Below are 15,613 nucleotides of genomic sequence, written 5' to 3'. Positions count from 1 at the left end.
CTTCATCTGATCTGGGAAAATGGTGCCAAAGGTGCCAAAGAATAAATTAGATCATAGATAGCTGCATGTGAGAGAATGAAATCTGCCCTTTAGACGCTGCCTTCAACCTTGAGTTGCTATAGAATTCATTCCCAGCTATCAAATTTGTTGTGTCAATTACTTATTTTGGCTGGTTATGATCAACCCAAACCTCATCCGAGAACAAGAGGACTGTAATAGATGTAAACTAAAGTGTAAATTTCCCTGATCCAGTCAAGGCTGTGTATCCAGTCATCCAATAGTCTTTTCCTAGAGTCCAAGATGCTTGCTTCCTTCCTGAAGCATCCGAAGCCATTTCCCTAAGAGAAGCCCAGAGGAAAGATCAGAGGGAGAATTAATCATCAGACCTTGGTTCTTTAGCCAAGCATCCCAAATAGTGACAACAGTATCAGAGGAAGAAATCACAGACAGTAAATTCAGCTCTCAATGGGGGCTGCCTTTCAACAGGAAAGATGATGCTAATGCCTTGTTTCTGGAGGCATGGGGTGGAGGCTGTGATGGATCCAAGAGGTCAACATGGTCTCTCGGCTCCTGTCTCCTCCAAGAACCGGTGTTGACTTCCCTTCCTTTGGCAATTGCCTCTTTGTATTCCAGCATCCAGTGAACACCCACTCACCACACATGTCCAGAGAAAGAGTTACATTCTCTGAAATGAAACATTAAAACTCTGTGTTCCAGCCCTGAAGAAAAGAAAAAAGAAGTTCCTGAAAATTAAATTTCCTGCCAGGACCACTGCCATTCATGATAGAAAAGCCAAAGCAATGAGACAAAAAAACAAAAACAAAAAAACCCTCCCGTTTTCCAATTTACCATTCCCTGCACTGACGAAAGTGAGTTATTCATAAACAGTTGGATTTTTAATTCCTATCTGAGCAGACCCAAAGGTATGCCTTCTGCTAAATTAAGGCAGCAGCAATGTGAGCCTGAGCAAAGCAAGAGGAACCGAGAGGGAAGGAATTGACCAAATACTGATGAGGAGCATACAACATGTCCAGCCAATCAAGTTCATGCTTCCCCCAAACCAGGATGCGTTCTACCTGGGTGTTTATTATAGAACACTGATCAACGGAGACTCCTTATTGGTGGAAATCCTTCAGAATGAAAGCAATGCTATATCCATAACATTTTATTGAGAGGAAAATTTCTCCAAATATCGACCCCCCCATTTCCTCATTGCCATTGTACAATTATTCCATGTCTCCTAAAACTTCTCTGATACCAACAGCCTAGGGCAAGTTTTACAACTAGCAAGCTACTATTCTGTCAGACTTAACAACCGACACTATACTCAGTCCCAGAAAAAATATACTTTCCCTGCTTTTTCACCATGAAGAATGTTTAAGAGATTATTAATAGGTCAGTAGCATGCAGACTTCATGAATCAAAATTTAGAAAGTGTGTTATCACTTACCTGCAGTTAATCCTGTTAAAATGCAACTGGTAATTGTCATAATTGTATTAGGAGATACATTTTATCCTGTTGGGTTCAAGAGCTGAACGGGAGATTAAATTGTGGAAGGGTCTCCGAGATCAATTAGTTCAAGTCTTCCTATGAGAACAACAAATGTTCACCAAGACTCAGTGGCCTGGTTACTGGGCAGATATATAAGCACATAAGCTCTATGGTTTTGTACTGGAAGAGGTCATTAGTCTTCAACATGGACCATGGTATTTTAAGAGGGGTGAGGGAGAAAGGCACTAGATTTACAAGGCTTAAATTGCACCTCTCTAAAAAAAGCAGCAAGACTTGTGTTGATGGTGACATTTAAGCTGGATAGAAGGGAATGAGTAAGTCAAGTAGAGAAGTATGGGAAACATAAGCAAAAGCATAAGGAAGCAGTAGCAGGAAGTTGACCTGACCTGGCCATGGTCCCACAGCCCACCAGGAGCAAAGCAGCAGTTGGAAGCAGGCTTTCTTCCTCTGTCCTGTGAGCCTCTGCAATGCTGCAGGGAAACTACCTTCCAATAACATAAAACAAAAGCCTTCCTATCTGAAACTTGACTCACAATTCCTAGTTAATTTCGTTTGTTTGTTTGTTTGTTATTATGCCACATTGTGCAATGCTCAGGGATTACTCCTGGATCTGTGCTCAGGAATCATTTCTGGTGATGCTTGGGAGACTGTATGGAGTGCCTGGGATTGAACCTGGGTCAGCTGCATGCAAGGCAAGCATCCTACCCGATGTACTATATCTCCAGTCCTACATTTCTTGTTTTATTTATTTTTTTTTTTGCTGTTGGGGGAGGAACCCAGCTGTGCTCAGGGATTATGCCTGGCTCTGTGTTCAGAAATTATTCCTGGTGGTGCTCAGTGGACCATATGAGATGCTAGGAATTGAACCCAGATTGACCACATGCAAGGCACTTGCCCTACTATCTCTCCAGCCCCAGTTCCTGATTTTTTAAAAGAATATTTACAATGAAAAGTCAATCTTTATCATTAAACAACAATAAAGTGCTTAGGAAGCTACTTCTGTCCTCCTGGCATTAGGAAAGTGGATGCTCCCAGGCAAGCCCCAAAACAGCAGACACACCACTTTGCCCTGAAATGAGGCTCTGTGTAGGATTAGATCCACTTGTTGCTAATTCTGCATTGTTCATTGTTGCTGTGGTTCTTAACTATATTAGCTGAATTACTCTAGAAGCAGTCCTTGAAAACTTCCTTCCTTTTCTTTAATTGAGGGAACATTGATTACAAAACTTCAAGTGTTTGGGGTCAGATCAATAATAAAGTAGGGCACTTGCCTCACATGAGGACATCCCAAGTTCAATCCCTTGCATCCCACATGGTTCCCTGGGCCATACCAGGAGTGATACGTGAGCACTGATACTAGGAGTAAGTCATAAGCACCAGTGGGTATGACCCATAAACCAAAAAAAAGGAAAAAAAGAGAGATCTCATTTATTTAGGGGTTAATTTCACACTTCCCAGTTATTGCTCCACATTCACCATCAGTGTGCCAACAGCCCTCTGCTGCCGTTCTCAAGTGAAAACCCTTCTCTCATCCCTCCCTTTGGTGACCTCGGGTCTTTGCTAAGAGACCAGGAGTTTGTTTTCCTTTGCCTTCATCCTTTATCTAGTCTCTTTCTTCACATCTTTATACCCCTTATATGAGTAAGATCCCCTGGTATTTATCTTTCTCTCTCAGCCTTACTGCACTCAGCATGACCCCTCGCAGTCCCTTCCCTGTAAGGAATGATAAAGAACTCACCTTTTGAAGTGACTGAGTAGTCCTCCATTGTGTCCCATACCACATTTTCTTTCTCCACTCTTCTGTTGTTGGGCACTTGAAGATGTTTCTATATCTCGACTGTTGGAATATGTTGTCATGAATATAGGTGTGCATGTATTTTTTTCAAATTGGTGTTTGTACATTTTTGTAACAGATACTTTGGAGTGGAATTGCTGGATAGTAATAGCAGCTCTATTTTTAACTTGAGGGAAATCTCCCAACTCTTTTTCCATAAAAGCTGGACCAGTTTACATTCTCATCAGAGGTGAATGAAGACTTTCTGCCACCCTGCCCCCGCCATCTCTGCTTTTCTTTGGATTCTGCCATTCTCACAGTGTAAGATATATTTCGATTAGTATTCCTTGATAATCTGTAATAATGAGGGGTTTTTCATGTGTTTGTTGGCCTCTTTTTGCCTTCATTAGATAAGTATCTTTTTTATCTCTTCTCTCAGTTTTTTCAAACTAGTTGGTTGAGGGTTGTTGTTGTCATTGTTGTGGTTAAGTTTTGTAAGTTCCTTTATACCTCCTGGGCATTAGCCCTTTGTCATACTGTGCTGTATGACTATTTTCTCCCATTCTTTGTGATTTATTTAAAAATTTCATGATAGTTTCTTTTACTGCGTGGAGGCTTTTTAGTTCTATGCTCTTTCATCTGTCCATTTTTTCCTATTGCCCTTGGAGTTGAATCTCTAAAGACATACCTGATGCCAACATGGTGGACTGTTTTGTCTGTATTTTCTTCAGTGTATTTATGCTTTAGGGCCTAGCATCTAAGTCATTAGTCTATTTTGAGTTCATTTTGCACACAGTTTAGACACTGACCTCATTTTACTCTTGTGCCTGTGGCTATTCATTTTTCCCAATGACATTTACTAATGAAGACTTCTTCCTCCATTTTATTCTCTTTAATCATTTGTCATAAACCAGCCATCCATATGTGAGGATTTAATTGCATGTGAGTTTTCAATTACATTTCAAAGACCTGTCTTTTTATTCCAGTAATCATACTCTTCTGATGACTATAGTTTTGCAATATAGTTTGAGGTAGGGCATAGGAGGATGTGCCCCTGCTTATATTTTTTAAAATCAGTATTGTTTTGACTATTCAGGGTCTTTTATGGTTCCATTTTATGGTGGATTTTAGTAACATTTGTCTATTTTTCTGAAGAATGTAACTGAAATTTTGATTGGATTCCATTGAATCTATATAATGCTTTGGGAAGGATTTTTTTGACATTGTTAATTCTTTTAATATATAGCACGTAATTATTCATTTGGGGGTGAGGATATGATTCTCAGGAGTTAGTCCTGGTTCTTCATTCAGTAATTACTCCTGGTGGTGATAGGGGACCATATGGGATGTCAGAGATTGAGCCTGGGTCAGTCACGTGCAAGGCAAATGCCCTACACATTCTACTATCTCTCCAACCCCTCTTCTATTTTTTTACAGATATCCACAGTTTTACTGTATATACCTTTTTCCTACTTTGTCATATAGTCTTAGGTATTTAAGTTCATATAGTCTTAGGTTCTTTTTGATGGTTTTGTAAATTGGAGGTTTCTTTGAATTCTTTCTCTACTAGTCTGTTGCTTACATATAGAAATTCAACAGATTTCTGTATCTTGGTTTTGTATCCTGTTACTGTACTGTCTTTGTTTATTAATTATAATAATCTTTTTGTGGGGTCTTTCACATTTTCTATGTATATTATCAAGTCCCTGAAAATAGTGATAGTTTTACTTCTTTCCCAGGTTGGAGCTCCTTATACTATATTTGATAACAGTTGTGAGAGTAGGCATCTTATTTTAGGCCTGATTTAACACTGTGTTTGTGTAAAATGCTGTTCATGTTAGCAGGGGCCATTGAGTGAGTGAAATTTTTCCTCACTCAGAGGAATTACTTGTTTGAACTCTTTCCTCCAAACTTTGTAAAGTCATTTTCAATTCAGTAGTGGCAAACAGTTAGGCAGAGGCCTCTATAGGAAGTGTTCCATGATCCAATACCTTCACATTCTATGCCTTTTCCATCATCTGTCAAGACCCTCATTTTTTTAAAATAGAAATAACAATATGTGTATATAGATTCAATGAATCTATATATAGGGAAATAAGATAAACTTTGTGGAAGTTTATGGCACAAAGAAGGCTCTCAGTACACTGTAGTTCTTTCCTTTCGTCCACATCCAGCATTATTGAAAATAGGTTGTTCCAAATAAGCAGATGTTCCAGAGAACAGGTTCACTCACTGCAGCTATAAAAAAAGGACTAATTTCTTACAGAAATCTTTCTGAAATGAATGCTGTATTTGCTTGACATTTCACACAGAATATACCAAAAGTATTAGGAAAAGGCAGAGCAAGTGTTATCCCTGCAAAAGGTGGCCATGAATAGATGCAGTGAGGGAGGGGAGGAGGGAGGGCAAGAGAAGAGGAAAGAAGAACCTAAGGCCTTTAGAAAGAGTTCCGATGGTTTTCTTTCTGCCAAATGGGAACCACTGAAAGGTTTTAACAGCAGCATAATGACAAATGCCATTTCCCCATGGCTTTCTGTCCTGCTAGAGGGGAATGCCTCGGGGTGAGGAGTGAGCGTGGAGGCTGAGAGTTTGACTTCTCAGCACAGCCACGGACTCTGGGAACCCAGACTAAGAGATGAAAGAGCAGAGATGGGGAAAGACATATTTGCAAATGCCCAAAGGTTTTATGGGGACAAAAAGCAAATCTGTAGATCATCAGCTCATTGTGAGGAAAATGTCAAACAGAAGTGTAAAGAAGGCCACCACAATGACCCAGGAACCCAGTGTCTACAGATAAATGCTGCTGACAGCAGGTCCCCCAGTGTCTCCGCCGACGACTTTCTAATGCACTGTAGATAGGAATCGCTTTATAACACATTGGTTCTTCCAGGATTTTCCAGACCACGCCTCTCAGTGAGTGATAAGAACCTCAGTAAGAGTAAAGGAACATGTTTAACTCTGTTGGCTTCTGTCTGTGACGGACCAGGAAAGCTGGCATGCACGAGTCCTGGTCTGGGCTCCGACGGAACAAGAGGCTCTGCACTCACCTCTGCCCCCTTCTCCCACAGAGTCGGTGGAGAACTGCCCCAGCAACTGCTACGGCAACGGCGACTGCATCTCTGGGACCTGTCACTGCTTCCTCGGCTTCCTGGGCCCTGACTGTGGCAGAGGTGAGGCCCCCGTGCTGCTGACTTGATAGCCCGGGCCCATTCTGGTGGCCAGTGAAGATACCCAGGCTGGTCCTGATGCCCACCACGGGCTACCTGGCACCAGTTTGGGGGAGTTCCGAGAGGGAGCTTCGAGAGGCAGGCAGAGCTCCCTGGGCAGCCCTTGTCCATGTCACCCATAGGTGCCTGGGGGCAGGAAGGCGGGAGAGGGACAGCTTCAGGGATAGCACAGTGCGAGTTCATGGGCTGGGGCCCCAAGGCGCTGCTTTACGTTTGGAGGCGAGAGGCTCCACTCTGTCTCTGCTGTCCAGAAGCTCAGGCCAGATCCCGGTGGAATCACAGGCCAAGGACTGAAACGGCATGCTCTCCTCCATGTGGGACCTGCTGTTGCCTGACTCGTGGGCACCTGACTTATGGGCACAGTGGCAGCTACTTATCGGATAGGTGGAGGCTGCCCATGCTCCGCCCTGTGTGTCCAGGCTCCATTAGGATAGGTCGAGGCTGCCTGTGCTCCGCCCCATGTGTCCAGGCTCCATTAGGATAGATCGAGGCTGCCCATGCTCCGCCCTGTGTGTCCAGGCTCCATTAGGATAGGTCGAGGCTGCCTATGCTCCGCCCCATGTGTCCAGGCTCCATTAGGATAGATCGAGGCTGCCTGGCTCCGCCCTGTGTGTCCAGGCTCCATTAGGATAGGTCGAGGCTGCCAATGCTCTGCCCCGTGTGTCCAGGCTCCATTAGGATAGGTCGAGGCTGCCTGGCTCCGCCCCATGTGTCCAGGCTTCATTAGGATAGGTCAAGGCTGCCCGGCTCTGCCCCTTGTGTCCAGGCTCCATTAGGATAGGTTGAGTCTGCCTGGCTCTGCCCCTTGTGTCCAGGCTCCATTAGGATAGGTCGAGGCTGCCTGGCTCCGCCCCATGTGTCCAGGCTCCATTAGGATAGGTTGAGTCTGCCTGGCTCTGCCCCTTGTGTCCAGGCTCCATTAGGATAGGTCGAGGCTGCCCATGCTCTGCCCGGTGTGTCCAGGCTCCATTAGGATAGGTCAAGGCTGCCCGGCTCTGCCCCCGTGTGTCCAGGCTCCATTAGGATAGGTCAAGGCTGCCCGGCTCTGCCCCCGTGTGTCCAGGCTCCATTAGGATAGGTCAAGGCTGCCTGGCTCCGCCCCATGTGTCCAGGCTTCATTAGGATAGGTTGAGGCCGCCTGGCTCCGCCCCGTGTGTCCAGGCTCCATTCACTCCTAGAGGAGTTTGTAAGGAACGTGCAGACAGGGGCCCAGAGTTCTGAGACTGCCGTCAGCAAGGCTCCTTGTCCGGAGGTACCTGTGTCCCGTGTCCAGGGCGTTGGGTCTCCGTGGGGAGGACAGACCGTGGTGCCCATGAACTCTCTGGCAGCACCCCTGCAAAGGCTCCTTGTTATGAGTTCTTCACCTCTTCACTGCCCAGGGGACATGGGCCCAGGGCCTTTCAGAGCTTGGTCCTGTTCCAAGCACTTGCGCTAAGCAGGAACCATCTCAGATAGGACAAGGACCAGCTAGATGACCCAGCTAGATGATCACCACCCATGGCAGTGGTGACACGCACCATAGGTGGGCTGCAGACAGGGAGCCCCTGTCCCAATCCCTGGGAGCTGGGGAGCACAGCCATCCTCACATTGGGGGTAACAGGAGAGGCTCCCAGGGGAGCAGTGGGCCCTACCACCTGAGTGCATACAGGAGGAAAGAGCTTGCTCCCAGCAAACACTCCCACAGTAGCTTCGGTGAGTTTAAATTGAAATGAGACCCAGCAGGAGCAAACAGATGGACGCTAGTGTTCATTTGTGGACGCTGAGGTTCAGAAAGACTGATGGGGGAGTGGGAGATGGTGGGGGCCACAGGGTAACTTTGGAAGGTCTGTGGGCGGGGTTGGGCTATGGCGTGGCTTAGGGATGGGTTGGTGTAGTTCTGTGGGAGTGGTCTGGGTGTGGGGGCGTGGTTTGGGTGGGCGGTGGTTTGGATGTATGGGCTTGGGTTGGGTGTGCGGGCGTGGTTTGTGGTGTGTGGGCATGGTTTGGGGCGTGTGGGCGTGGTTTTGGGTGTGGGCGAGTTTTTGGGTGTGTGGGCGTGGTTTTGGGCGTGTAGGCGTGTTTTTGGGTGTGTGGGCGTGGTTTGGGGTGTGGGCGTGGTTTGGGGTGTGGGGCGTGGTTTGGGGTGTGGGCGTGGTTTTGGTCTGGGAGTGTGGTTTTGGGCGTGTGGGTGTGGTTTTGTGTAGGGGCGTGGTTTGGGGTGTAGGGGCGTGGTTTTGTGTGGGCGTCATTTGGGCGTGTGGGCAGGGTTTGGGTGTGTGGGCGTGGTTTGGATGTATGGGCAGGCTTGGGGCTCGTGGGAGTAGCTTCCCGGATGTTCGTGGGTGTGTATGGCTTCGCACCAGACTGTCTGTCTTATGTCTGCAGCCTCCTGTCCCGTGCTCTGCAGTGGGAACGGCCAGTACGTGAAGGGCCGGTGCCTGTGCCACAGTGGCTGGAAGGGTGCCGAGTGTGACGTGCCCACCAGCCAGTGCATCGACGTGGCCTGCAGCCACCATGGCACCTGCATCGTGGGGACCTGCATCTGCAACCCGGGCTACAAGGGCGAGAGCTGCGAGGAAGGTGAGTTCGGGGGCAGGCAGCCCGCACCGGCCTTGAGGCACACGGGGCCCAGAGGGCATCAAGGAGCTGAGCACGCCTTGGTCCCAGAGCCTGTACCCCCAAGCCCCTAATCCCACCTGATGCAGCGCCCCTCACCACAGCCCCTTACCTATCACAAGGGGCAGAGGAAACAGGGTCCCGGTTGTTCTGGAGGCCGGACAGATGGTACCACAGAGTAGGGTGTTTTCCTTGCATGTGGGTGTCCCAGGCTCAGTCCCCAGAACCACATATGATCCCCCGAGCTCCTAGAGTGAGATCAACACCAGGCTGGAGTGGGGAACACAGACCAGGTGTGGCCCCCAGACCAAACAATAAACAGACCTTGTTCACAGAATGCTGCTGCATATAAGGCCCAGCCCCCCGTGACTAACATCTCAGTCTGTGGGTCTCGAGGTGCTGGTTGGGCGGGAACGTGGCTTCTCCACAGGACTTCAGCTCGCTCAGTGTGTCTGAGAGCTCCGAGCTCAGCCCTTTCCCGTCCCTGCCTGGTGGGCGGGAAACTCAGTGCTGCTGCAGCAACATTTACCTGCGGACCTGAGTGGAGTGCCTTCCTCAGCCTGAGGCCGCTTCACCAGCTTCTCTGTGGTAGAAGCCCCCACTCACGCCCGCTCCACCAGCCCTCCTCCCTGCCAGCTGCATGCTACAGACCCCAGAAGCCCTCTCTCGTAGAGTGAGATCAACACCAGGCTGGAGCGGGGAACACCGACCAGCTGGAGCGGGGGACTGGGCCACCCTCAGCGCCTCTCTTCGACTCCGCCTGCCCAGGGCTTTTCTTACTTTTCGGTAACCCCATAACTAGAGCCTGATTCAGGAAAATAAACTCAGCAGCAGAAATCCCACTGGATCCAGACGGGCCTGTCCCAGACGCTTCTCTGGCAGGATTTAGCCATGAGATCGAGATAAGTTCTTTAACCTTGAACCTCGGTTGCCTCATCGGAACCTTGTTGGGCTGTGGAGAAAATGAGGTGATCACGTTTGTAAAGTGCTCCCTGACAGCAGGGACAGAGCAGGCAACTGGCAGCTTTCTGGATTGGAGCTGCCTGGCTGTGACCTTGGCCTGTGGCCTCTTCACCTCCCCACCAAAGAGAAGTGGGGCAGAGACTCCATATGGAACGGTACACAGTCTCCGGAATACTCTACCTTCTGGAAAGTTAGGTTCTAAGGTTTGGGTTTTGTTTTAATCAATTAAGAGTGTGCAAAAGATGATGAAATCTAGTGGAATTTAAATGCAAAATGGATTCTTATTTAAAGTAAGGAATCTTTTTTCTTTTTTTCTTGGCTTGGTCCTTTCATCACACAAATGAGCTGCATTATGGAGCAAAAACAATAATTTGCTCACCACAGTATATCGACCTCTTTCGTAGAGCGGGATGCTGTCCTAGGAAGTAGCCATAAAGAACTGAATAGAGCAGAGTGCTGGTTTAGGGGTTACTAACCAATACGCACTGCATGCAGTGCTGACACCAATAAGTTTTTTTCTCATTGAAAGGTTGTTGTTTCCCACAAAAAAACAACTTGGAACCTGCACGCAACTCTTACAGGTGAAGGACTTGGGGCTTAGGCAGCTGGCCCAGACAGAGTGTGGAGCTGGCTCTGCCCTTTGCTGGAGTTTTGACCCTTCCCTACACCCGGCTATGACTCCCTGAAAATCTCAGTCCTCCAGAGTCCTGGGGTCCAGGCAGCCCCTCCACTTAACGAAGCCCCTGTCACCTGACTCTGTGCTCTCGTCTCCCTGTCACAGTGGACTGCATGGACCCCACATGCTCGGGCCGCGGCGTCTGCGTACGAGGCGAGTGCCACTGCTCCGTGGGCTGGGGAGGCGCCAACTGCGAGACCCCCAGAGCCACGTGCCTGGACCAGTGCTCAGGCCACGGAACCTTCCTCCCAGACACGGGGCTGTGCAGCTGCGACCCCAGCTGGACCGGCCATGACTGTTCCATCGGTAAGTGTGGGGAGAAAAGGGTAGAGAGAGAGAAGAGCTTTCCATGCCACTTGTACCCATTTTGTCTGCATCCGTGGCTGGATTTGGTTCTCAGCCATGTCGCTGTGGGTTTGCTGTCCATGCTCTAATGTTTTTCCTCCTCCCCTGGCCGCTCTCTTCTTAGGTGGGGAGAGGGTTCCTGAACTCTCTCTTCACCGCCCTCCTTCATGGCGGCCACCCTCGTGTCCGTGAGGGTGAGGGATGAGTTTCACGGACATGCACCTCACCACTGCCACAGCCTTTCCTGGGGGCAGGACGGCAGGAACGGCATGCTGAGGGGAGGAGGGGCAGGAACCAGGTGCAGAAAGACTGGCAGTCCAGCTGTCAGCCCTGAGACTTCCTCCTTCCTCAGAAGGAAGGCCAGACTCAGTGTGGGAATCAGGCTTCTCTGTGATCTGGCCAGACCTTCCACTTGACCAAAAGTCCCACAAGGAAAGCAAACACGTCTAAGTCAGGCATTATTCCCAGGGCTCACTAGGCATCACCCTGGCCTACAGCTGCTGCCAATCAACACAGAAATAAAGGTGGGGTGGAGCGATAGATGAGATGAGGTAAGGTGCCTGCTCTGTACATGGCCAACCCCAGTTCAATTCCCAGTCCCATGTACGGCCCCCTGAGTCTAGGCAGGAGTGACCCCAAGTGCAGAGCAGGAGGAAGCACCACCAGTGTAGCCCCAACGCCTCCACCCCCAAATGAATTGAAATTATTTGATATCTACATTTCTTTAACTATTTAAAATTTTAAATAATAAGAAGCGAAGGCATGAATGAACTCTTCAATATGATATTACCCATAGGGCTAATCCAAGACCACCCTAGGTCCAAGGCAACCATCTGGTCTCCTTCCTCTGGGCAGGGATCAGCCTAGCTGTGATTACCTGGCACAGCACTGAGATCAGTCCAACAGCATCTGCTCTGAAAACCCACTCAGAAGTCCCGTGGGGAAGGAGTTCTCTTTCCTGCCTCACCATCTCCTGTGATGCCCCACTTCCTGGGTGTTTATGGGGCACCCACAGGAGAGCCAGCACTCTCTCGTGGGAAGGATGACAGGGAAAGTCCTGTCTTTGAAGACCCGTGCTCTTGGTAGAGAGGGGACACTGCATGGCAGTGGGAAGAAGGTTCCAGGGAGGAAAATACTTCAGATGGGCAAGCCTGAACTTCCTGCTGCTTCCTGCTAAGAAGTAACTGCATCCATGGCCACATTTCTCTCTAAATCGTGCTCCCTGCTACACCCTGCCACAGAAGCCAAAAGCAAACTGCTGTTTGCTCTAGTTGTGATCAGGAAAGATGACTTATTTATTGAGGGGTGAGGGTGGGGGAACAGGTCACACCTGGTGGTGTTCAGGGCTCGCCCCTGGCTCTGTGCTCGGGGATCACTCCTGGTGGGCTCCAGGAACAATGTGGGATGCCTAGGATCAAACCTGCGGTGGCCGCATGCAAGGCAAGTGCTCTACCCGTTGTACTATTGCTCCAACCCAAGGCTAGAGTGTTAGATCAGCGTTTTCCACCACAGGTATTACCACCCACTCCCAAGGGTGCTGGGACAACTGGGTGTGGCCAGTTTAGATTCAGGAGTCCCTTTCAGCTGGTTCTTGTGACAGGTAGATTTCCTTCTCGAAGGAGGACCTTCTTGCGTTATTTGCAGAGCTCGTGTAAAGCCAGGATGGTGAGCAGGATGTGCAGGGCCTTAGGACCGACTCGCGTTACGTCGCTCTGTTTATAGCAGCCTCATAAGTGATCCTCTTAAAGCAGTGCAGGCTTGTATTGTTCACAGTGTGGCCACAAAGCTAATTTACGATGGGTATATAACAGCCTTCGCTTTGTTAATCCGGGATGAGACGCCACGGCCTCTGACGGGTGCCTGTTACTGAACTCACTCGGTGTGATTTAGTTGGGTCTGGGAAGGAAGCAGCAGAACCACCAGAAGCAACTTGGGATAGGGTCTTGAAGGCTCTTCTCCCTTATCTCTGAGTTTGACACTACCCTCCCAGCCTGGTACCAAACACACACACACACACACACAGAGCCCTCCTAGGAGGCTGTGTCATGAGAAGAATCCCCTACACCCTTGAGATCTGGTTCAAACCTATCCTGACGTGCTGGGGATAATCTGGGACAAGTTACTTTTCCTGTCAGCTCTCAAATGGAGGTAATAATCATACCTCCCTTCTGAGACTGTTGCTTGTAGAATTATTTAAGATCATTGGAAACCTTTCTCCTGCTCTTTTGCCCATGATAGGGGCTCAGTAAATGTGAGCTGCTGGTTTGATTCTGACTGGGCCAGCCATTAGTGAGAACCCTGCTATTAACTCAGACCTTGGCTAGAAGCAAGAAGAGATATGCCCTTTCCCGAAATGTGGATTGTGATTTTTAAATCTCTAACCTATAAAGAACAGAAAAGAGTGTCAGAATGGTACCAAAGCCAGGAATTCAAAAGGTGGCTTCAAAATGACTATCTTTTCCTTGTAACTGTAAGAACATTTTGTGTTTGTTAAGTATTATACAGCACACACAAATATTTCCCACAGTGCACATACTCACACCTGCACACACATGTATATGCTTACATACACTCGGATACACAACCACATATACGCACATGTACACTCACACATATACACTGTCACGTCATACACACATGAATACTCACACATACACATGCATGCTCACATAATCACATAATACACATAGGCACATTCACACGCTCACGTCATACATACATGAATACTCATACACATGCTCACACACAGTCATATAGTACACACGCGTACACTCACATATCAGACATACACAGATTCACAGACTCACATCATACACACATGCATGCATACTCACACGTGTATTCACACATACACACAAACTCTCACACCCATATACGCACACACCCTGACACAACAGCCCCGTGATGCAGGGTAATGTTTCGATGCTGATCACCCATTTTCCTGTGCGCAGCAGAGCTTTGCCAGGGTTGCGCCATGAGGGGGCCATGAGGAAGGTGAGAGAAGGGGCAGTCTCGGTGTTGTGGGTCGGTTCAGCGCAGGGCCATGAGCAGAGGTCACCTTCTGTGGGGGAGGACCTGCTCCCATCAGTTGCGGGGCTTCACCCAGACCCCTAAGCCCCCGATTCTCAGTTTCTCTTAAGTCAGCCCACCCAGGGCTGTTGAGAGGATCCAGCAGGAGGTTGACCCTGGGCTCAGACACGCCGCCCTGGTAGCTCACAGTATAGCTCATGTGCTGTGGCCTGGCATGGCTGGTTGGCGCTGACACCTGCCCAGGACCTGAGCGACCCTTGGGCCACCAGCACTGGCAGTGGGTAGCAGAGTTGGCCCAAGGCAGCCCACGGTCTGGCCCTCCCGTGAATACCCTGCATCCGCATACCCTGCCCTCACCCCACAGCCTGCAGGGAGTGGGGGCTGACAGGTTCCCCGGGCCCCGTTAGCTGGTGGATATTGTGAGATCAGATTATTTTCATGCTTTTACTCAGCCTCGGAGTCCCAGCAACTCGGCTTCCAGCCCCAATTCAGACATTCCTCCATCCATGCACCATCGCCGGCACTCCAGACAGGCCACCTGGGGGCTCTGTGGAGGACCCAGGCTGCCACACACCTCGGCCTGCCAGGTTGCTGCCCTTGCAGTGGGGGCTTTGGACTGATGTGGAGACCGAGGGGACAAGGGTGCCAGTGACCGCTACTGCCTTGGTCCAAGATGGAAAGAGTTGGAGAGGGCAGTCACTTGCCAGTGTACCTCAATTAAGCCGCGTTTGCTTCGGACCCAGGCTCTGCTTCTGGTCCTCAGCCGTCACCAGAGATGCCCATTCCATGCAGAGATTTCCAAATCAGTATTCTCGTTTCTTCCTGAGGACCCTCGGGGTGGACCTTTAGCCAGAGTCGCCCACTTCCTGGCACTTACCGTGCACCAGGGATGATGGATGCTCCACCGTCCTCGTCAAGCTCAGGGCCCTGTGCAGGAGGTGACGCCGTTCACTCTGGAGCTCAGGGCCTGTGCAGGAGGTGACGCCGTTTACTCTGGAGCTCAGGACCTGTGCAGGAGGTGACACCATTCACTCTGGAGCTCAGGGCCTGTGCAGGAGGTGACACCGTTCACTCTGGAGCTCAGGACCTGTGCAGGAGGTGATACCGTTTACTCTGGAGCTCAGGGCCTGTGCAGGAGGTGACGCCGTTTACTCTGGAGCTCAGGGCCTGTGCAGGAGGTGACGCCGTTTACTCTGGAGCTCAGGACCTGTGCAGGAGGTGACACCATTCACTCTGGAGCTCAGGGCCTGTGCAGGAGGTGACACCGTTCACTCTGGAGCTCAGGGCCTGTGCAGGAGGTGACGCCGTTCACTCTGGAGCTCAGGGCCTGTGCAGGAGGTGACGCCGTTTACTCTGGAGCTCAGGGCCTGTGCAGGAGGTGACACCATTCACTCTGGAGCTCAGGACCTGTGCAGGAGGTGATACCGTTTACTCTGGAGCTCAGGAAGTGCAGTCCCCTGCTGTTGAGGGCGGAAAGACTCATGTTCAGA

At 49.6% G+C, this 15,613-nt stretch overlaps 1 protein-coding gene across 6 annotated transcripts in view; it reads left to right on the top strand.

The window, feature by feature from the left end:
• The window catches only part of TENM4 (teneurin transmembrane protein 4), a 708,342-nt gene that overhangs the window by 574,787 nt on the left and 117,942 nt on the right, over window positions 1-15,613 (top strand). For all 6 annotated transcript variants that reach the window (XM_055123102.1, XM_055123103.1, XM_055123101.1 and 3 more), the window contains 3 exons: window positions 6,356-6,457; window positions 8,879-9,073; window positions 10,854-11,054. In XM_055123102.1, coding sequence (XP_054979077.1) covers window positions 6,356-6,457; window positions 8,879-9,073; window positions 10,854-11,054 — 498 coding nt within the window. The remainder of the gene's footprint in view (window positions 1-6,355; window positions 6,458-8,878; window positions 9,074-10,853; window positions 11,055-15,613) is intronic.

This window comes from Sorex araneus, chromosome X (assembly GCF_027595985.1).
Source record: "Sorex araneus isolate mSorAra2 chromosome X, mSorAra2.pri, whole genome shotgun sequence".
NCBI classification, from domain to species: Eukaryota; Metazoa; Chordata; class Mammalia; order Eulipotyphla; family Soricidae; genus Sorex; species Sorex araneus.
Note: the sequence above shows the minus strand (reverse complement) of the source record. Positions and strands in the feature narration are given on the sequence as shown.